The 23,543-nt window shown below is 38.4% G+C and overlaps 1 protein-coding gene across 1 annotated transcript in view; it reads left to right on the forward strand.

Annotated features, from left to right (window-relative positions):
• The window catches only part of PPP1R3A (protein phosphatase 1 regulatory subunit 3A), a 28,222-nt gene continuing 4,679 nt past the window's right edge, over positions 1-23,543 (forward strand). Inside the window, exons 1-3 of the mRNA XM_009907253.2 lie at positions 1-794; positions 23,059-23,117; positions 23,228-23,364. Coding sequence (XP_009905555.2) covers positions 1-794; positions 23,059-23,117; positions 23,228-23,364 — 990 coding nt within the window. The remainder of the gene's footprint in view (positions 795-23,058; positions 23,118-23,227; positions 23,365-23,543) is intronic.

Here is a 23,543-nt window from a genome sequence, read left to right on the forward strand (position 1 = left end):
ATGGAGTCTTTTGAAGAAGCTAGTCAGGTTAGCAGTGCTAACTTATTAGAAGTCCCCACTGGAAATGATTTATCTTCAGAGGATGAAGATACTAAAACTGATATTAAACATCGTTTTTCTCCACGCCCCCGAAGGAAGAATTCTGCTTCTTCAGAGGAAGAGGAGGCAGATACCCCCACCACCGTCGCAAGAAAAGTTTCATTTGCTGATGCATTTGGGTTTGATCTTGTGTCTGTCAAAGAGTTTGAAACCTGGGAAATTCCAAATATAGGACAAAACAATTACATAGAAGATGAAGTTTCCCCTCAGGAGGAATATTTTTTCTCTCAGTTGTTTACATTACCTGCTTCACAAGAAGAACTTTTGCAAAAAGTGCGAGAGCAGAAAGTACAATTGGAGTCTGTCATGTTCCTGCCTGGGATTACCTGTATGAATGGTATCATACGAGTCCTCAATGTATCCTTTGAAAAAGTGGTGTATGTTCGAATGACACTGAATAACTGGCTCAGTTATTATGATATCCTTGCAGAGTTCTTGCCTAATTCTTGTGGTAATGAAACTGATCAGTTCTGCTTTAAGATTTCTTTGGTGCCTCCTTACCAGAAAGACGGAGCTAAGGTGGAGTTCTGTATATGCTATGAGACATCGGTTGGTACCTTCTGGGCAAACAATGACAACAAAAATTACACGCTGATTTGTCACAAGAAAGAAACTGTACCCACGGTGGCTAATAAACCACATACAGAGGTTACTGATAGACAACTTAAAGGATGCTTAAAGCTGACACAAAGCAGGTGAGGTTAGACCTTAACTTTTGGTCATTTACAATATAGCTGGCTAAATCCAATTTTCTAAAGTGTGCTTCCTGGAGCTAAGAATGCCCATGCTGTTTTCTCTGAGTGTTTGTTTTTAATTATAAATTGTACGAATGCCTGTTTTGGTTTGTTTGTTTGTTTATTTTGATTAAGCTCTTCTATATATCAGCCAACAGTTTTCTGCAGACAGATTGGATGGGATCATAGTTTTAATATAGGGCCTTCATGCCACTTGTTTGAAAAGTAGCGTGAGAGTCTATAAATGATGGGCTCTCTACTGATTTTGGTTTCCATAAGATGTAATTTAAGGTGACATCAGTGAAAACTTTGCTCCAGACTGTGGTAATTGTTCAGTTGAAACACTTCACATCCGCTTCCTTGGTAAGTCAAACAAAACTTAAAATGAAGCAAATCCTGGGTGTTCACATGATTTATTTCATAGTTCATTCTATACAGAAATGTCACTGGTGGTTCAAGGAAGCTAATAATTCAGGGAAGCATTCTACTGCACTTAGAATATCTGGTACAAATTTTTCTACAAGTGTTTGGGCTATTCCGTGAGTTGTATATTATGACAATAACTACTGTTTTTTCTGCCAGGTGTTGATGCATCTCTTTCACAAATGGTGAAATGAATAATAATTTATATGACAGAACTGGCAATATAGTAAAGAAAAAGAGATACAAAATTTCTCTCATATATTATTTTAATTAAATGTAGGCAAGTACTACATTAAATATAAATTGGTGGTAGATAACTTACAACTTAATGCCACATAAAAAGAGACACCCAGGAACAGGAACTTCTGGCCTCCTACTTTGTTTTTTACTCTTTTCTGTATGAAAAAACCCCCAGCTGCTGGTGTAAAACTAATTCTCAATATTTTGCTCACCAAATTTGATATAAATCAACTGGACTTCTGCAGAACTTAATCTATACTTTAGCTGCAGAATCCCTTGCAATATTCAGATCCCAGAAATTAATTAATGTTGAGTTATTTTACTCTTTCCAAAGCCAGTGCTGTCTTTGTTGTCTTCCACTGGACAGCACTTGTGGGGAAGGGGAAACAAAACCATGGCAGTGGTGGGAGATTAAGGAGAAAGCTAGGACTTCCCTTGTGCAGAATCTCACTTTCCAAAACCCTGTGTGCTGAGAGCATCTGCCAGCCCTCATTGCATGCCAACTCTGTGAGGAGAGGTGGGCAACATAGCTTAATGCTTGCATCAAGACCATGGTGTAAGAGCAGTCCTGGAGCTAACACAAGGCATGGTTTGTAGGCAGTTCACAAAGCTCTCCTGCTAAGTGTCATTTAGGTCAGCTATGGGACCACCATGATGGTGCTTCCATGGGGGAACATCCTTGTATCGTCAGAACAAAGCAAACAATGCCTTCACCTACCACGTGGATGGTGACGTTTGTTCTTGATTCTGTACGTAGTTTCTGTCCTTCAAGAAATGTCACGTGACCTCTTCTGAGTAAATAAGATAGCCTGAGATCTCCTGCAGAAGGCCATAATATCAAATACCCCAGGCATGTGCAGGCAGTGTAATGTCAGTCTGGGTTCAGGTAGCCCACAGAGAGCAGACGAAGAACATAGAGAGCTGAGCCTTAATTTAGTGGACCCTGGTCTTCCAGATGCTGTCAGGTCTGACCTGCAAATTTAGATCCAGTTTGGTATTTAAAGTCAAATGAATCCTAGGAGTTTCATTTCCTGAAGTCTTGTATGACATGACTAGTGCTAGCATATGCTGTAGAAGCATTACTTCCAGGGGACTCTCTTTTATACCTATATGCTACATGTATAGCACATAAGTCTGTCAGAGAAGTATTTCTAAAAAATGGGAAAGGAAATAACATGTCTACTTTTTAATATAAAATTACCTGGTCTCTAATTAGAGTGCAAAGTTGTGTCCCTCTGTATCAGGCTGCAGAGGTGTATATAAATATATATGAACATAAACACATGTATGTTTTCAATATTAAAAACAAAGGGGGCATATTCTTGTTTACATTAAAATGTGTTACATGCTTGGCAAACAGTTAGCCATTGTGCACTTTCAAGACCTGCTTCTGTGGAAGTAAAGAGACCTTACAGTAAATGTAAAAATGAGCTGAAAATATTTTTGGAATATGGTTTCAGTGGTCACCAAGGCTCCTGAAAGACAATTCTGTCAGATTGTAATCCAGGACCAATTTTATGCCACAGGGACTTCATTGACTTCACAGGAGCTACAGCTTTCACCAGTGTAAATGAGGTCAGCATCAGGGCCTTGCGTTTTCAAAGAACTAGGATGCCAACCTCGGTTGCTCACTTGTTTTTCAAAGTGTCTTTGTACATGTTGCCCCTTTGAGTAAGGAGGAACACCCTGCAGACATCTGCAAAAGTACCTCATTATTCTCCTTCAGACCCTCATTAAAACTCCTTTACTTTGATGTCTAGAAAAAAGCACAAGAAAAACAAACCCCTCCAAAATTGGCAAAGTGAGGCTGCTGCTGTGCTATGACTCCTTCACATCATGTTAAACAGTGGTGCCTGTTTTTTTATCTCCTCCACCAGCTTGTCTCTCTCTCACATCTTGCTTTATGTTCTCTGCAGCACTTATGTATGCTGTGCTGGATATTTATAGAACATTTAGCAAAGCAGGAGTCCTGGACCTAGCTTGTTTTTGGAATTGCAGCAATGCAAACAGATACATACAGAATTAATGACATTTTACCTATGGTTCACACAATAAATACACAAATAGGGAAAATTGCCATTTCTGCCTACAATATGGACAGCAAATTAAAGATTTCCTTGTAGCAATCTGAATAGAAGGACATTTTAATGGGACACTTAGTCAAGCCCTCACATTTAGAAACCTGTTAGAACTTATATTTTTTTAAACATCTTGGCTCTGACTTATTAAATTTTTTTTTCTTAAAATGTTCAATTTAACTCTTTAATTGTAAAATAGAGCTGTTAAAGAATTTATTTTTTTAGAACAGTGAGTCTGATCTCACTCTGGGGCATACTTGTGTGGCTCATTAAATATCATTAGTGAGGGCTAGTTGCATTAGTTAAGTGAAAAGAATATCATGCACTTTTAGATTAAGTTACAGAGGAAATGCAATATAACAGTATCATATTACCCTTAAGAGTATGAATCAGGACAAAGTTGTGTGAATGAGAGCAGTGGAGTGGCCCCTGACACCTTTATTAAGAAATACAGTAAAAATGGACTTCACTCTCAGAAGTTGCAACTCGGAAAAAGCAGTAGTGAAAAGCAGAACTGCATGGAATAATTAATGCTGAGAGCTGTCCAGATTTGATGTTCAGAATGACATGACTTAAAATCCTGCCAATTTATTCCATATTTCACTTGATTTTGCTTCTACGTCTAGGCATAAACAAATAGTATTCTCTTAAAATTCCACAAAATATTTGCTTCTAGCTTCATTTTTACAAGCAAAAATTATTTTCAGCATATACTTCAACAATATTTGTGTTTTGCAGAAATCTTGAAATTATTCACAGGCATGAAATACAGTTTGAACACCCCCCCTTCACCCCTCCCCCCGCCCATCAATTGGATTAATTCATTTGTAAAATCATAGAATTGCTTTGGTTGGAAGACCCCTAAGATCATTGAGTCCAACCATCAACTTAACAACACCATGGACATTAAACCATGTCCCACATTCCCATGTCTATATGTATTTTGAACACTTCCAGGAATGGTGACTCCACCACCTCCCTGGGAAGCCTATTTTAATGCCTCATCGTTCTGTAAGTAAATAATTTCCCCCAATATTCAATCCAAACCTCCTCTGGTGCAATGTAAGGCCATTTCCTCTTGTTTTAATCTATCTGAAATCTGTGTTTTAATCTCTCTGAAAGTGTGCATTTGATTTATACATACTCATATATATATTTTGGGGAAAAAGACCCTAAAATTTTAAGGCTGACACTGGATGAGAGGGCTTCTATCAGAAGCATATATATACATATATCTAAACATAGGGAAAATGTGAATTACTTGTATCAGCTCCACTCTTTTATCTTTTTGTTTGATTCTTGTGCTTTTGGGACATGGATAATGATTCTGAACGCAAATTTTCTCCTGGTTCTCAGATTTGGCCCACATGATTTTGTTGTGAACCCCAAACTCATGCATCAGTTAGATCAGACAGGGACCGTTTGTGTGCTGCATGAGACATAGATCATGCTGCATGGCTAGGTGATAACAACCTGCAAACCAGTTTTGTTGTCCCTGTCACTGTTGAGGCCATGCCCCATTTCTGTACTTGGCCCTGGTTTGCCATATGTCAGGAGAGCAAGCTGTGGCAGAAACACAAGGGCAATGCTTGAAAAGTATGATATCTTTACAAAAGGGTAAAATGTTTATTTAATTACTATTTAAAAAAATAATATTATTACTCCTCTGACAAGGAAGGGGAAAGTTAGTATCTTTATTATGGTAAGAGTTATCCCCCTCTTATCTCCCTGAGCTCACCACTATATTGCTCTGAACTAATGTTGGTCCTGTGGGTTTTTTTCATGATTGCCAGACAGTCCCTTTCTTTGTATAGTAGTGCATCAATTCAGTTCCTTCTGTGATGCCACTTTAAAACAGAATACAAAATAGGGCAGTGTCTCATACAAGGGCTGCTCTATGTACAATGTGTGAGAGATTAAAGAGATTAAAAATGCTGGGTCAATGGGCTGCCAGTGCCAACTTCAGCAGCATAAATACTGAATGGTCTTAAAGCAATTGTCAATGAGAAAATATTTTCTGTGTGTGCCATCTGCATGCACTGTTCAATCCCCTTTCTGGTGGAAGGCAAAAGAAGTAAATTACTGAAGATCCAGACTGGCAGGACTGTACTGTGCTCAGTCAGTCTTCCCCAGGCAGATGGCAGACCACAGTGCCTGGCTGCCCCAAGAAATGCAGTGCTGCATCAGCTCCCCTCGGCATTTCCCACAAATCCATGGCGTGATTAAAGAAATCAGACTTTTGAGGAAGATGGTTGGAAATAGCTTTGCTATGAGGAGCAACTGTATTATTCCCAGATGGTCCATTTAAAATATGGCATTTAAATTATGTTCCCTTTTAATCCTTGTTCTTTTGATTATTGCACATCATAAAAGGGAACAGGAGAGCAGAAGAGGTGTTAAAACACACGTCTTCTTTGTGTACTGCTTTTTAATCTCAAGGTTGTTTCTGGCATTGCAAGTCACAAGTTGCACCTTGATCAGCATACAGATATGGGATTTGACTTAAGTTTATTGCTATTATTAGGAAGTGACTGCAGCCACTGTTTTTACCAGGAGACCAGCTGCTAGAAAAGCTATCCATTCACAGGGAACCAGCTAAAAGCAGCACTCCTCTGCCGTTCAACCTGACCTAGTATTCTTAGCCCTTCTCTTGCTTCCTGGTCACTATCAGTCTTTGACAGTCATAGAAGTAGGTAGCACTGGCATCAAAATAAGATTTCTCCAAGTACTTGAAGACCATGATTATCAGGGACCCAGGATGATTATTCAAGGTGTTCTAAAATATGTTTTTCAGATGAGTGGTGTAAAATCGAACTGTGAAACTGAGGCTGAGTATTAGGAATGCTTTTAAATCATGACTCTACAATTACTCTCCAAAGCAAATTAAAATAAGCTAAGCTAAACCACTTGAAAAATGTTTTACCCAGCCAAATCTTGTTTGCCCAGGAACTACACTCAATGGTCTTTTCTTTGTCTGTCTAATCAAAGTATTGCAAAATCTGAGTATACTTATTATTTGAATTGTGAAATATATTAAAGACCTAAAAGAGAGATATCTAAGTTAACAGTGTCAGGCTTTGAATGCTGTCACAGACATGCTGATGAAACAGATGGAAGTTATGGATAGGAATGAAAGGCACAGTATAGAAACCTGCTAACCATACTTTGGGTCTCTTAATTGCAGAGTACCTGACGACTAAAATTATATCTCATTCTTGCTTTTGGTGATTGTGAACTCTGCTGCCCATAAGCCATCCATTTATGCCGTGGAAATATTAAAGGAAGTGTCTAAACTTTTAAGTAACAATATATGAAAATAGCACAATTCTTGCTTTCTTGGCAATCTTGGCATGGTATTTATTCTGGATTTTATTAGCATCAGTGGTTTCTCAATCATTTCCATAATCTACCTTAGAAACTGCTTTCATCAGTGCTACAGAACAGGACTCTCTGCTCTGATGTATGGAAAATACTGTTTGCTATAAAGCTCTTTTTCCTGTCTGCAAGAAACAAGGTAAAAGTGATGCTGGCTATAATTTCTCGATATTATGATAAATAAGCACTAGTAATTTTACATGCATTTGGCTTGGCTTTACACCTGCAAGCTTCCCCTTCCCCCCCCCCCCCCCCCCCAGTTGCTGCCATTTCATCAGTTTATTTAAATATGCCAATACTGTTACACTCATATCACTTTAATGCAGCAACTGGCTTGACCCTGAAATAAGTCCAATAAATAATATAATGAACACCAGGAGTCTCACTTAACTTTGCAGAACTCTGTATGTATAAAATTGTCATTTAATGTTAATAATTACAGGACCAGATCTTTTCTACACTGGTTAAAGACCTTTAGACAAATTAGACTTTAGATTAGACATTAGGGAAAAAAAATTTTGTCATGAAGGTGGTGAAGCACTGGAACAGGTTGTCCAGAGAAGCTGTAAAATCTCCAACTCTGGAAGTGTTCAAAGCCAGGTTGGATGAGTTCTTGAGCAACATGGTCTAGTAGGAGGCATCCCTGCCCGTGGCATGGGAATCAAAGCAAGGTGATCTTTAAGGTCACTTCCAACCCAACCCATTCTATGATTCTATGAAATAGAAAAATATTGCTAAATTAATTCCTCTATTCTGTTGTTCAATGACACTTTTGTTTAGGGAAATATCTCTTTTGCAAACTGAATCATGCTTGTAATCACCATTTCAGTACTCTGTCTCCTGTCCACAGTTCAGGTATTGCAGTTCCTAAGTGTTTGTTTGGAAAAAGAATTATTCCATTACATTCACCTTGACTTAGCTAAGTGTTAGTCTTGAAAAGATATTTGAAGGCAGTGAAACATTAACTCAGAGCACTGGAGTCATATTTAATCAATGCACTCACTACCAGTGTCATTTGAGCTGTTTATTCTGATTATGAACTTTAAGCCGTGGTCCAGACACAGCCCTGCAGCTCTGAAATTGAAATAATTAATTCAGCTACAGTGTAAGTCCAGAGAACCAACTGCTCATCATATTTTTAAGATAAAATGTGGATTACCTACTCAGTTTATGAAAAGTAGAATAAATGGCCCAAATAAATACTTTACAAGTTAAATGAAGTCTCTTATTTAGGGCAAAGGAAGAGATAAGACCTTTTAAACACTAGGGGAGCATGTTAGAAATGGCTATTTGATCCCTTGGACTTCAGTGACACACAAGAATATATTAATTGATATGCCAAAGCATAATGGGGAATGGTTGATTTCCTTACTGTCTCTCCATTTTCTTGATCTGTGAAACCAGCTGACACTCTGGCAGTAAATCCAAAGATTTATTTCTGCTGGTTACTAATAGCAGTCCTAAAGAGCACTGAAGAGCACTGAGCTACACAAATGAATGTGAATTAAGAAAAGCTGGCAGGTTTTTCTTACCTTGCATTTACGTTTTGCATTGATTACTGTTCTTGCAATAATGTTTATGGCTGCTGGATAATAAGCATAAGATGTTCAAACCTGTATCTCTTTATATTCTGGTAGAGGGTTGGGGAGCTTGACAGTCTTTCTTTTTCCTTATCTACCTTAGTAGATCTGCTCTTGTATCTTCTATGTTATATTCCGGGTCTTACTTGATAGAAGTATTGATACCTTTAACACAGCTGAAAGGAATTTTTTTTTTCTTCTCATCATAAGAATTTAGGAATTTTATTCTCTTAAGATACTTACTTGCAATTACTTTCCAAGTTTAATATCACAATCATCTCTCAAGAACAACTGGCTAAGACTAAGGGTGTGATCACCCTTTCTGTTCTCCTCCACAGTGGTAGTATCTGTGTCTTAGTCTCACCTGACTGCCATCTATCTGTCTACAGTGTCTCTAAGACACCTGTCACCTTCTTGCATGCATACCTCAGTATACGTGACTTAGGCTAGTCAGGCCCTAGGAAATAACTCTCCTCTGACATGCTAGTATGGGACTGCTGCTTCTCTGTTTTTTTCCACATGAAATCCAGGAAAGGACCTGGTGTCACACAGAGTAAGGTCATTTCCTTTCAAATGTACCCAAAATAGACACAAATTGAGAGAAGTGCACCACCTCTTGCTGGTATTTACTTTTTTCTCCTCCCGTCCTTTAAAACAGTAGGAGAAAGAAGCAAGAGAACAGAGGAGCTCTATCCCCAACTGCTTTCTGCAAAACCATTTTGATATTTGATCATGCCCCTTTCAGACAGAATAGCAACCTAAGAAGCATATCCTCTGACCTTATGTCAAGCCTAGCTCTCAAGAAACTTGACTCCTGACTCATCTTTTCTTCCTCTTCAGCATTTTGGCCCTGGAGATAGGCATCCCAGTGGTAGGGTCCTGCATTACTAATTCACAATGGAATTATCAGTAGATTTTCCAATCCTGTCCAGGGCAATTTATCTTAAATAAATTTTCTAATTTTGAAGGTCTTAGGCAACTTTCTGACCAATTTAGGGTGTAGCAAGACTTCTGAATTGGTTTCTTTTCAACATTTTTATGTGGATGTCATAGTAAGCACAATAATCACAACAGAGCTGTAAAAGGATCTGATAAAAGTTGCATCTTCCTGTTCATAATTGCTGTAGCTTAATTTGAAGTGTAATCGGCTTATTATACATGGGTTTTTCTGCAGGCTTCATATCTACAGTTATGAGATTTGAGGATAGAGAGAGGTATATTAAAGGTTTGAGCCTGACAACAAACTGATGTTGGGCTCCTGGTTCAGACTTATGGCACTAAAATATTCAAATGGACTGATATATATCTATATATTAGAAAAAAAAAAAAAGTACAAATGTTTTGCCATTAAAATCCAAGGTCTTTTTTAATGAGCTAGAAAATAAAGACTAATTTCTTGGGACTCTGTTTGCTTTGAGGCTATGATTATTCTCATCTCAAACCAGGCCAACGCGTTTTCTTCTGTGCCACCTATGTCCCTGCTTCAATCATAAACTAAGACTGAAAAATGAAAATATTAGTAATTGGAAAATAGAATCCCCTGGATAGCACCAATCCAATAATCTTAATAAAAATAGGTTTATTACAAACATTGTCTGAACCCTACTGGGAATTATCTTTTCAGAAAAAACACTCAAATTCCCTGACAGCAGCTCTCTTGATCAATTGTCCCCCTCGATACTATTAAACATAATACTATATACTGCTTATTCTAAGCATCTTTTTTTGCACTTCACTTTTCAAACTTTCTTTCCAATTTATCCTTGTTTAGCAGCTACTACCAGTCCTTTATTGTCCTTTTGCAGGACGATCTTTTCTTCTCTTTTCCTGTCAGCTCATTTTCTCAGATGAAATGACCAAAACTAAAGGATATTTCGTGGGGAACTACCACAGATTAATATTATTTTCTTCAGATTTCAAACATTTAAGTAGATGTTTTTGTGGCTGTATTTTCATGCAAAATGCTTGTGAAGGTTGCCAGACTGAGTTGCAGTTCTATTCATAGCACAGTTTCAAAATGTTAGCTGCAGTTCAAGCCTCCATTGCCATTCCAGTATGCAAATATCCTCACCTACCACTTTAATGATGGTCACTCCATCTCCATGCCTCTATTCTCTGTTTCCTGACTATCAACCAAGGAGCTAACTACTGTCAGTCCTTTGTTTGGTGACACCTATTTGCTAAGAACTAAGCTGAGCTTTCTCTAACACTGGTAGTTGAAGGTCATATAAGGAAAACAGTCTTGTCTATATTTGTGATAATGGCTCTGATTTTATGTACAGATTAACTCTAATAGGATCACTTGTAATGGCATTGTACTTAAAAATATGATTCAGTAATTTCAACTAAATATTCATACAGCTAATTAATTATGGCTGTTGATTTTCTTTGCAGTTTTTGCTTTAATTTCTGAAACTTTTCTTGTGTGGCCTCTATCAGTTTGGAATATAACAGTGTAATCTGAATTATTATTTTCTGCATTGTTTAAATTAAATTATTTTTCTGTTATGCTTCTCTGTTTTGAAATAGCTCTTGAAAAAAAAAAGATCATATAAAAAGAAAGCTATGATACTGCCACATATAAATGACATATAATAGCAATGTTGTGGTTCAGGCACACATGACATAACATCTCCAAAAGGATGACCTTTGGAGATCCCTTCTAATCCAGACCATTCTATTATTCTATGATCTGAAGCTGAAAGGCTGCTAGATAGGAATTGATCATGTTTTCAGGCAGAAATTCAGGTGTGTAAATAGGAAGCCAGGACTGAGGAATGGTTCTCTCTGAGCTTCAGTCACCTCTGCTTCATTGTCAACATGGATAGCAACATTCCACGCTGTGCTCACACAACTCATAGTGGTCTTGTTCAGTCTGTAATTTGTGCAGCTGTTGGTTTCTGTTGTACCAAGGGCCTGGTTCCTAGGTCTCCACCTCGAGGTTTTGTAGGAGGCAGTTATTTATGCCTGAGGACACAGCTAGCTGCCCAGGCCCACAACCCAGCCGTCTCTTGAGATCTGCTTCCCAGCACCACCGTGATCTTCAGCCTGGCGCCATCAGTTTCCAACACAGCTGTGATGCCCCTACCTAGCATTAAGATCAGCTTCTCTTAACAGTATGTAAAAGCCTGAAAGCAACTTGGAGCATTTCCCTGAAAGGTGGTACAGTTAAGTACTTAGTTTTCTTGCAACTTTCAAAGCCACTTTACTGCTTCCTCACTCCATTAATGGATTTGGTACTTCAGAGCTCATACATGCTGCAGTGTTGACATTGATCGCCTTTTGCTGGTTGCTGTCTTTGCTCTGCTGCTTGCTTTGTTGTTTCCTTGCAATTCCAGTTCCAATTTTATGTACTCAGCACCTGTGCTCTTGGCCAATCACAATTCTCTGCCCAGTTCAGTGCTCTCCCTAGGGTCTAATATTTGAATTTTATTTAATTGGATTTTATTCTCATGTCCTATCTGAAAAGAGTAGAGGATCATTTAATTTTCTCATGCAGTAGCATCACTTTTCTTGTATTTTCCTCATAGTCTATCATCTTTTTGTAAGGTGCATGCAATTTTTTCATGCACTCCAATCTTTATACACTGGAAATCTGGGTTGAATTATCGACATTCTTGAGTAATCACACAAAACCAAACCAAACCAAACCAAACCAAACCAAACCAAAACCCCCAAACCCTTTCTCTCTGTTTGGATGATTTCTAAGGAAAAAAAATGTATTCCTTTATTTTCTGTCAAATACTTATCAATACCTTTATATACAAGTTGTTATAAAGACAAGCTATTCTTCTCTAATGGTTTCTAGGACTTTAAGACTGTCTCAGCAGGAGCTGCTGAGGGATAAAACTTCTAATGATGATTTAAAGCAGTGAAGTGTGTAGGCTGAAACTGAAATAATTATTGCTGTAACCCTCTAAGCACTCTAAGTTCCTCAAGAGAAAATACTTTGTTCAGAACAGACCCTGAACAACAAAAATGCTAAAAAAGTAAAATAATAAAAAAACCCAAGCCCTTGGAGCAGGATGATAATTTAGAACTAGAATCAGTATAATGTGAGGATGTTCTCAACAACTGCTCACAAATGCATCAGACATCACAATTAAAAAGGAATAATAATTATGGTTCCTTTCTAAAGTATGTAATATTCTATTCCATTCAATAAGCCATGAACACTTTAAAACCATCAGTGTAATCCACAAACCTATATTTACAACATTAAACTGGATGTTCTGCCTTTTCAATAACTGTCATCTCATCTCTATTATTTTCACCTCAGACTCTAATTGTTTCTTTTATAGGAGCTAACCTACCAGTGTCCTTGGCAGTACGGTTTATGGCTCATACATTTACAGTAATTGTTTGGGCAATTTGCCACACAGTATAACAATCTTCACATCACAATCAGTTTTTATAATAAACAGCATTAGTTGTGAAAAATACAAGTGATGCATGATTCTTATGGTAGATAAAGGGCACTGAAGATGCCCTTTAGAAAAAGAAAGGAAAATGCTCAAGCCTTGAACTGCTTGAGAAAAATACTGATGTCACAATAGAGCTAATTAATTTGATGGTACAAACAAGAGGGGGAAAGGGCCTTGCATTCATTAGTGTCAATTCCAAATAAGAGCATACTGTTCATAAAAATAATATTCTACCTTCATTTAGACAAAATGTACGGGTAAACAAATCAGAAATAAGCACCAATTCCTACAATAACAATGATTTAATTCCTTAGCTTTATCAAGGCTCTCATCTTTAGCCATGGAGCTCAACCCTGGCTAGGAGGAGGCACAACTTGTAGGTAGATCTCTGGAAGAGGCCAGAACCCACTGCATACCAACCTGTCTGTCAGGCACTGCTCAGCACTGGAGTTTCTGTGCATGGTATATGAACGATCCTGGCAAGCTGATCACTTGCTTAATAGCTTCTCTCCACAACACACAGGTGGTTGCCCATAAAGATGTCTCACTACATGAAGCTGTGCTGCAGACATTTTGTAGCCTTTCAGTTTTCAAGTGTCCAGAAATAAGAGGTCAAGCATTGCTTAGTAAGGAGGCTGTTGGACACTCCTCCAGCAGGCGCAGTCTCTCATGTTAGAAATTCTCTGGGTATGTGCTCACTTATGCCAGTGCATACATAGATAATCCTCAACCTCCTTGTCATCTCCATGCCAATTTACAGACCTTGTCTGGTGCTGAGGCACAATGAGGCGAGGCTCCAGGAAGCACAAAGGTTTCAGCCAAGGTTGCACCTCCTGTTCCAGAGCTGGACTGTGAATTCCCTGGCAACAATAGGGCTTTAGACTAATATTTACAGGATGCTGGAAGCATGTGTGATAAGAAATTGCAGAGTGGTTGCATTAGAAGACTGTAACTTCAACAGTTGATGACATAGGCATCATTGTATATCATCAGGACACTTGTGCCTTTAATGAGTTTTGGGCTGAGCCTTATGGATGCAAGGAATGAATTTATCTTTACTTGTTAAATTCTTAGTTCATATAGTCAGTGAGGGAGATAGGACAGAATTAACTACAGAGACATTGTTGCAACAAAAGCCAAAGTCTGCACTTTGGAGATCCACTTATTTGGATTCTTGGTGGCTCCTGGATGCCCTTTGTGAGTCCATGAGTCATACAGAGACAGAGATCCCAGGATGCAGTCTGAATGGACATCCCGGAGGCTGGGTGGGATTTATCTTCAGTGGTAATCTCATTGTGACTGGGAGATCAGAATCAAGCTTATGTTTTTGACTATTTATTAAATTGGTTTTTTTCCCTGTGCCACTGGTATCTTAAGACCAGTATAAACAAAGCAAGTTAAGGAAGCATTATGTTAGTAAAAAAAGCGTCCAATTCTTACTCTGCTGTGTCTTGCAATTCAATGGTTTTAAAGCTCTGCTTAGAACTTTATATATATACAGTCTTTCCTTTTGCTTTCCAAAATTCCTTCTTCCTAAGAAATTAATTTTTATTGTATGGCTATGAGTTTTGAATACCATTTCATATGATACTACTGAGGTTCAGAGTTACTGTGGAAAATCCTTTATTTAGTTTCTCATCAAAGTTCTTTTAACGTAGCTCTTCCAAACATTTTACAGGCTTTCTGCTTCCAATTTGCATGCAACTTTTTAAAAATAATTTTTATTATTGCTTGGATTTTCTTAAATAAATGGTAACTATTCCCTTCTTCACTTTGTTTTTGACATGACACCTGCTGCTAGTGATGCAAAAATAACCAAACCAAACTGCCAGCCCTTCCCTCTCTGCATGCCCTTGCTCTTCTCAGGTCTGTGGGGTTACAGTTCTGTTCAGGATTTCTACACAAATCTACTTTTTGCTCCGCTCAGTAAAACTGTCATTGCTAACACATTTAGCTACTTTTCAAAGTTCTCATATGTTGTTTACATCCCACTGGCATCATTCTTCAGCAAAACTGGCTAAATCCATAAGCACTGGTTGTACTGAAGGTTGCTGCTGTATTATCACAGAATCACAGAATTAACCAGGTTGGAAAAGACCTTCAGGATCATCAAGTCCAACCTATCACCCAACACCATCTAATCAACTAAACCATGGCACTAAGTGCCTCATCAAATCTTATTCTAAGCAGTTCCGGGGTGGTGACTCCATCACCTCCCTGGGCAGCACATTCCAATGGCTAATCTCTCTGGGAAGAATTTCTTCCTAACATTCAGACAAAACTGCCAAATTGTTTTAGAATCATAGAATCATGGAATTGTTGGGGTTGGAGGATCATCTAGTTCCAACCCCCCTGCCATGGGAAGGGACACCTCACACTACAACAGGTTGCTCACAGCCATATCCAGCCTGGCTGCAGAAACCTCCAGGGATGTGGCTTCCACCACCTCCCTGGGCAACCTGTTCCAGTCTCTCACCACCCTCATAGGGAAGAACTTCTTCCCAGCATCCAATCTCAATCAACCCATTTCTAGTTTTGTTCCATTCCTCCCAGTCCTATCATTACCTGACACCTTAGTAGTCCCTTGCCCATCTCATTTCCCATCCCCCCTCCACTTTTCCCCTCACATGCCAGAGCACCTGTGCTCTATTGGAGTCCCCCCTCCCACCCCAGGTGTGGCCACTTTGCCCTCCCCACCCACTCCCCTATTTAATCCCCACCAGGAAAGGCAGCAGCCCTAAGCTGAGCCCATCTGGGCTGAGGATCCTCCTCTCATCACTGGTGAGTGCCCATGGTGCACACTGGGTGATGGTGGTGGTGACAACAAAGGCCGGGGGGCCTGGTGGCCCCCCGGTTGTTAGGAACATGATTGATGACTGCTCCAATATCATCCACGGGTGCTGGCTGGGGCTGAGCTCCTCTGTGTGGTCTCTTGGCAGGAACTGCTTTGGAAAGATGAAGCATGGGGGAGAAGGGGGGTGAAGCAGGAGCTGCTTGGGGGAAATTGGGGGTTGGGAGGGAGGGGAAGAAGGAGCAGGAGCTTCCTTGGGAAAATGAAAGGGGGGGGATTGGAGGGTGGTGAGGCATAGAAGGCTCAACATGAGGAGAAACTTCTTTACAGTGAGAGTAGCAGAGACCTGGAGCAGGCTGCCCAGAGAGGTTGTGGAGGCTCCTTCTCTGGAGCCTTTCCAAACCCAGCTGGATGCATTCCTGTGCAGACTACCCTGGGTGATGCTGCTCTGGCAGAGGGGTTGGACTGGATGATCTCTGGAGGTTGCTTCCAACCTCTAATGTTCTGTGGTTCTGTGATACTGTAAAGCTGGCATTAACAAACAGAGCAGCTGAATAACCACACATCCACAAAATGGAATCCCAAATATTTATCTTGACCTCTTGGTTTCTTCTCATTTAATACATGGCAAGGTGTTCTGAAGAAGCACCTGAAGTGGCTGATGAAACGAAAGCCATCAAATGTAGTGTCCATAATGTCCAAATTCAGTCTTTCTACACAACACTGGGAGAGCTAAAGCATGGCTTAATACCCGCTGGGTCTGAAAAAGTCTCTTTATACATTACCTGTTCCATGCACTTCAGCAGAGTGTGCACACAAGAGCAAAGGAAAGAAAATGGTGAAATGGCATTCTTAAAGAGTAGAAGGAGTATTAGGCTCCCCTTAGGTTCAGAAATCTAAGGTGAAATTAAAACAGAAATACCAGTTGGTTAGCAACTTTAACATTGCCAGCTGTTTTCATTAGGACATTTGAGCTTCACTTCAACTTCAGGATAGAATAAGATTGTTTTGATTTTGAACCCACCACAAAGTAAAAATCAGAAACACGAAAGATTCTGTGAGAGCCCAAGCTTATCTGGATTTTTAAGTAACATTGTATTGAAAACTTTTTTTCTTCCTTACAAAATTTGAATAAATATATGAGAAATATGTGTTTCAAATACTTCAATTTTCCCATAGCTCTTTTAATTTCAGACTAAATAATATATTATCTTGGTTGGTTGGTTGGTTTTGGTTTTTAATTTGAGACACTATAAAATTGTTCAAATTACATTAATTTGAAGAGTGTTAAAGGTATGCTTTCATCTTTCTATACTCCATTCTCTAAAAATTTCAGGCTTTAACCACAATCTGTAAAATCTTGTGATTTAGACATTAAGATCTATTGTAAGTGGATATAATACACAAAAGATGGATAGCCCTGAGGGTTATACATATGCACAGACAAGACTTCTGTGAAATATTGGTGTGTAAATTAAAACCACAACAAGCTATAAAACTCTTACCAGATGTGAAGAGGTTAGTAGCTCCTGGTTATAGTCCCAAGCCTATTTCAGACCAGACTAAAGTACCTCCTCTTCCATAGTGAAGTGTGTGCTTCCAAAAGCATAACACTCAGGGCATATAGCTGTGTGGGAGCATTTGAAATAGGAGCTGCATAGGGGCACTTGAAGTAGGGCTGGAGTGGCACTATGGGACCATGAAGTCTTATACCTTGGGAAATGTGTTGCATAATCCTGTTCACAAAAACATATCTGTGTTTTCATGTTGAGACCTTCTCAGTTTCATGTGCCCGGTGCTGAAAAATTATGGGATATGCTTTTCTAATGCTTAAGAATGTTCTTTTAAGTTTTCACTGCAAATGTTTTCATGTACTCTTTCTATTAACACATTAAGACTTGTTGTTTAATATAATTTCTGTCTTCTCCATATTGACCCTTTTGCTACATTAATGGCTAGCATTCATTTCTCCTCCAAGATTTAATTTGCTAGGCTGAAAATAGAATACTCAGTTTGTCTGCTTGGTTAACGAGTACTTTTGATGCTGTAGTCCTCCTCTGCTCCTGTTCCAATTTGAATTGATCTTCCTTGAGCATCATATACAAATGTTCTTATTAATGCCTTATGCCATGCCATTAGTATTTCTTGGAGATCTTGCAATACTGGGAATACTTTCTCCAACACATTTTTGTTTAAATCTATTTTCCTTGTCATGACCTGCTCACATTGGTAGCTTGGAAATGTTTTCTATCAAAATAAAACTCAGATTTTTCTTGTTCACTTGTTTCTTCCAATTTTTGTGCCCCCATTTTGTGGCATAAACTCTTTTTAGTCCCTAAATGTGTATCCTGGCACTTCATAATTTAGAATTTCATCCCTTATCTATTATTCTTATCCTTCAGGCCACCCATTTCTCTCAATCCTCCTCTGTGTTGGCAATGTCTCCAAACTTCCTATCTGCAATGGATTTAATTTAACTTTGACTTTTTGTGCCTTGGTCTGTAATAACATGACTGAGTAAGTCTGATTACACAACAGGTCCTCTCCAATTCCCCAGTGATGTCTACCAGCTCCATGCAGCCCAGCTTGTGGGGCCCCACTTGGCACTGAGCCCCTCTCCCATAGCCCAGTGCTTGTATGCATCTCCCTCTTCTCCAATTTAATTAATAAATTTCCCATGTGGCTGCACAACAAATGCGCTAATGAAGTCCAGATAGATTAGATAACTGATCTTTAGACAAGGGAAATGCAGTAATCTTATCAAAGACACATATTACCAGGTGAGTCTGGCATTTTGTCATTTTCCATTTATCTATATTTATTCTCTCATTTAAGTTTTGTTCTAAATCTATTGTGAAAACTTTTGGAAGATACCTGATGCTGTAGTTGCCCTGACACTAATTCTCTCATTTTTCCTAAATATAGGTATTATTTTCTTACTCTTCTGATACAATTACAGTAATATCAGGACCAACTTGATTTGAATAGCAAAGATTTTAAACCAATGTGTGATTTCCCTGTTTGGTCTCTCAGCATTTTGGACTGGAGATTATCTTCTCCTCTTAATTGGAGCATATTTAAATACCAAGTTCTGCCCACAGACTGGATGGAATAATATAAGGTTCTGCCCCACTAACACTCTAGCAGAAAAGTTCAGAACACTTTTGACTGTGAAGTTATGCATAGATTATCTGAGATCTTGATCAAACCACACTTTTTAAGTTAAACAGGAACTTTTTTTAAAGACTATTTCCAAAGCCTTGATACATCTTACTTTATCAGAAACTTTCTGATGTCAAAGAAATATTATTTTTTTTTGTGGGTTATTTTTTTTCCTCATCATTTACACTTTGTCTGTTTACTTCTCAGATCTTTGGGGTTCAAGTGTATTTTTTTCTCGTGGATGAAGATTCCCCATCACTTTGGAACTTCTGAACTACTTCAAATGTTCATCAATTTTTCAGTCCTACTAACTAGACTCTGAACTTCCCTTTTGTTCTTTCTAAATACAAAATTATAATAATAATCTGTTTTCATGCCTTCTTTCCTTTTATCACTCATTCCAAGTGAATGATGATTTCATCAAGAATGAATCATATGAGCGTATGCATTATTTTGGGAGGTGGTAGATATCCTTGAGTTCCTGATGTACTTTATGAAGTTGTGTCCCATTCAGCTGGAGGAGCAAAAGCAATTGAGCTTCTGCAGGTATATAGGTACTTATGCTGGAGGAGAACTGCATCAGCTAGTGTCATGGATTTCTTTTTATCTTGCATTGTTGTCAAAATGTCTGAAACACGTGAAAATAAATGTTTTTAAACAGAACACAATTTTTGTGTCTTTCACTAAACAATGTGGGCACATCTGGATCACCTCCCAAAAGCTTAATTAGTGTTAACTGATTTTTAAATTTTACTCATGAAATTCTTACAGTAAGAAGAATATTTCTCTTTTCAGATAAATATGGATTTAAAAAGTTAGTAAAAAAAAATTGCTAACTAGACAAGCACCTTCTAATGATATCATTTGATGAAGGGTCTAATTTTTATTGGCCGTTAAGCACTTAAGTCTTTAGATTGAACATACATGTTTGAGATTGTAATGGAGATGTATGCACCTGTAGTCTCAGCATCTTCATAATATTTTTTTAGAATGAAGTAGTTCTGTTAAATGACTATTGATTTATGCTCCTTGTGATTCTCAAAGATGCCAAGATCTTTATCTTCATTTTAGGATAATTATAGATTTCCCACTAAATACTTCTAGACCAGAAACATCTGTCCTTATAGAAGTAATATAAATAAAATAGCAGCTGCACTGACTTTCCCTGTACTTTGGTTTCTGCAGAACAAGTGTGTAAGAATAATAGTGTAATAAGTCATCAATCTCTATAACATTCAATGCAACATGCAAGAAGTTACATTGCAAGCCTTACAGTGTGGATTCAGGTTGTGTGGTTGTATTATTGCTATTTATCACCTATGTTGCAGTTGAAAAGAAACTTGTGGACCAGGGCTCCAGATGCTACTAGAACAAGAGCTAAGGACCCGTTCAGCTCAATCACAAAAGCAAAACTGAGGGCCTCAGGGTCACACAATTCTTGTTTCAGCCCCAGTCACTAAAATTCAACAGCTACATTTCAGTTTTAGAGTTACAGGGTGAGATTCACTTATCTAATTTCAGTTATCTAAAACGTGGTTCCAGCCTAAGGCAGTTACTGTAAGGTCAGTCTATTCCAGAGGCAAAGAAATTCCTCTGAAGGATATGTTGCTCTGCATCACTCATGATGCCCACGGCAGAAGGAACAAATCTCCCTTCCAAAGTGTTAATCTCTCACTGCTGACAATAGGGGTGAGTTCCTGAGCACAGGTGTCTAGAAAACTAAGGTTAGATAAAGTAAACCCTATGCTGGCATGTCCCCATAAGCATACAGCTTGATTCACTCATGATTTGAAGGTTCATAAATTAGGCACTACTCTTGATCACCCTTATTCAAAGGCTGTGCTTATATTTTATACTGAAAAGTTGGTAATCAAACCCCAAAATAATCACTGGATAGGTAATACAGGGAACAGGAGACAGACTCCAGCTTCCATTATCTCCAAATATTGAAGAGTAAGCAAAAGAGTAAGGGTCTCTTTATACATCCACCTTCAAGAGCAGTAGGCAGATTTGTCCTCCTGTTTCTCTTAAAATGGTCTAAGCCCTGGCAAGTTGAGTACTTTTTGGATGTGTGTGCAGTGTGGTTTCTGATCTTGTCTAGGCTGTAATAGAAGCTGAAAGTGACACTGCATCTTGGATGTGAGCTCTAGCTGCCTATTACATTAGATATGAGCTTGTAGCTCCATGAACTCCTTTCTTTTAAGAGTTAGATGAGGGCTTCTTCTAGCAGCAAAGCCGTTACTCCTTGAGAGTTGCATCCCCGTGACCGAATGCTGCAGGTAGCCAACTGCATTCAAAGAAAACCTTTGAGACTTTTTTTTTTTAAAATCCTTTTTTTCCCCACTGGCTGAAGGTTCCCTGATGTGTCTGCATGGTTTGGGGATCATTATTTTATGGTGACTGGCTCAGCTCATATGTTATACATGTCTTGGCTCTTTATTTGTGGCTTTTGCGGATACCCTACCATCTAAATGATTTAATGCATTTGTGTCATGGTTAAGCCCCAACATACACAGCATCTAGGCTTATGGAAGCAGGCAGGAGAAAAAGATGCAAAAGAACAAAATAACATTGGATAGAAGAGGTAACACTAAGACAAGCAGTTGAACAGTGTAAAAAAGAAAAAAAAAAAAAAAAGGAGAATAGTTACATATAAATAATAAGCGGTAATGATTTGCCTTAAAAAACCCCACATGTCTACTGAAAATAAGGGCCTGGCTCTGCCAGCCTTTTCAGGATGAAATGCAGATTATATTAACTACTAGCAGAGGAAAGCATGAGCTGGTGTGAGTAGGAGAACAAGAAATGTGTGGAGGCTATGCATGTACCAGAATCCAAGAATGACATGACATTCAAACGGATAGTAAGAATATTCAGCATTATTGCAATTAATGGTGAAAAGGAACTGCTGAGAGTGTTAAATTTTGCGCTTCAAGGAGAGCTCCTAACTGCAAAAGGCCATAGGAAATCTAATAGGGCAGTGCAAATTTCTCCAAGTATTTTCCTACAAGAACTTCACATTTTCCCCTGAAGTATCTAATGGTGGCAAGTGCCAGAGATCAAATGCAAGACTGGCAAGGTCTTCTACTTTAGTCTGACAATCCTTGTAAAGGCTGGATTAAAAAAATATTAGTAACAGTCGATATCTAAATTCTTTTAACAGAGTATAAATTTAGCATCCTCCTTCTGAATTAAGAATTTAGGTGGCAGAATTAATGTTGTATCAATTCTGATGAAAGACACTAGGAGAAAATAGAAGAGGAAAAGATTAATATTTGAAAATTAGAAAGTAATTTTCAGTAACAGAGGTGGACGACTGGTTGAAAAATACATAAATTTAAACATGCTGCAAAAAAAAAAAACCCTTGCTTCTCATAGAGAATTCATTAGGAGTGATATAATAACTTAGGTTTCACATGTGACATTCTTTTTGCCTCCCCCCCCGGCTTCTCTTCCACTAAAGGTTGCATCCTTATAAGCATGTAATTCAAACTGCTTTCACTGTGCATTGATATTGATGAGGAATGCAGGTACTGTACATCTCTTTGTAGGTGTTTGTCATGTTGTACCTGACCTTTGTTTTCACAGCCAGCAAAGCAAGAGCAAAAACTGCACTGGCTGAAGTGAAGCAGAATTAGTTTCTGCTGGCCAGGCTTAGCTTAGCAACAGGATTTGTACTGTACACATACAGGGAGAATATTTTGATTTATTTTAGGTAGCAAAGATGTCTTTTTCCAGCAATCTCTGTATACATACATATTTGGAAAATGTAAACAAGAGGGAAGCTGGTCTCCTGAAGACATATGTCCTTCTAGACCCTTGTCTGACCCTGAAGTTACACTCTCCTATCACTGACCCATCTAATTGTCTTTGCACTGCTTTCTCAGAAAAGGCTTGGGAAAACCCATCGGATTTGCAATGTAACATGTAGGTCAAGACATTTTAATTTTCTTAGCCAATTCTTTCTTTGACCAAGACTTAATATTAGGTCACTCAAAAAACCTACATTTTATAAAGCTGCTGTTTTTTCAGAATTTCATGCAGCATTTGAAATTCTGTGCAATTAGCTGACAGTCTTCATAGCTGAGTCTGAGAGGAATTGGAGCTGTAATTTTTTCAGACTAACACAGAAAGTTTATTTTTGTTTAACAGCAAAGAAGAAACGTTGGCAACATCTGTTGAAGACATGTGGAATAATTCAAGGACTTCAGGTACAACCCTTGGTTTAATTAGTTCTTTCTTACTGCACATATTAAATAAAAACCAGCACAATAAACAACCTCATGGAAAATTTTCAGATATCTTTTTGTTAACTCTTCAGGCACAAATATCCCAAAGATTGTTTATTCAGAAGCAGAAGACAAAGACACCAAACCAGCTAATGAAAACATAAAAGATAAAAATGTAGAATACAACCAGGGTGATCAGGAAGATGATGAAAAAGAATTAGAGTTGCTGGTAAGTGTTATACAATTATATCTACAGTATTAAATGATTTGAATCCATTTACGCTTCAAAGCTGTTGAAATGCCCCCTTTTAACAGAGCTGACTGATGTACTAATTTACAAATGTAAAGCCTTGGTCTGTACTTTCATTGAATCTCTAACTGATTCAACAATAGAAGGTGCTTTGATTT

The sequence above is a fragment of the Dryobates pubescens genome, chromosome Z, assembly GCF_014839835.1.
Source record: "Dryobates pubescens isolate bDryPub1 chromosome Z, bDryPub1.pri, whole genome shotgun sequence".
NCBI lineage: Eukaryota > Metazoa > Chordata > Aves > Piciformes > Picidae > Dryobates > Dryobates pubescens.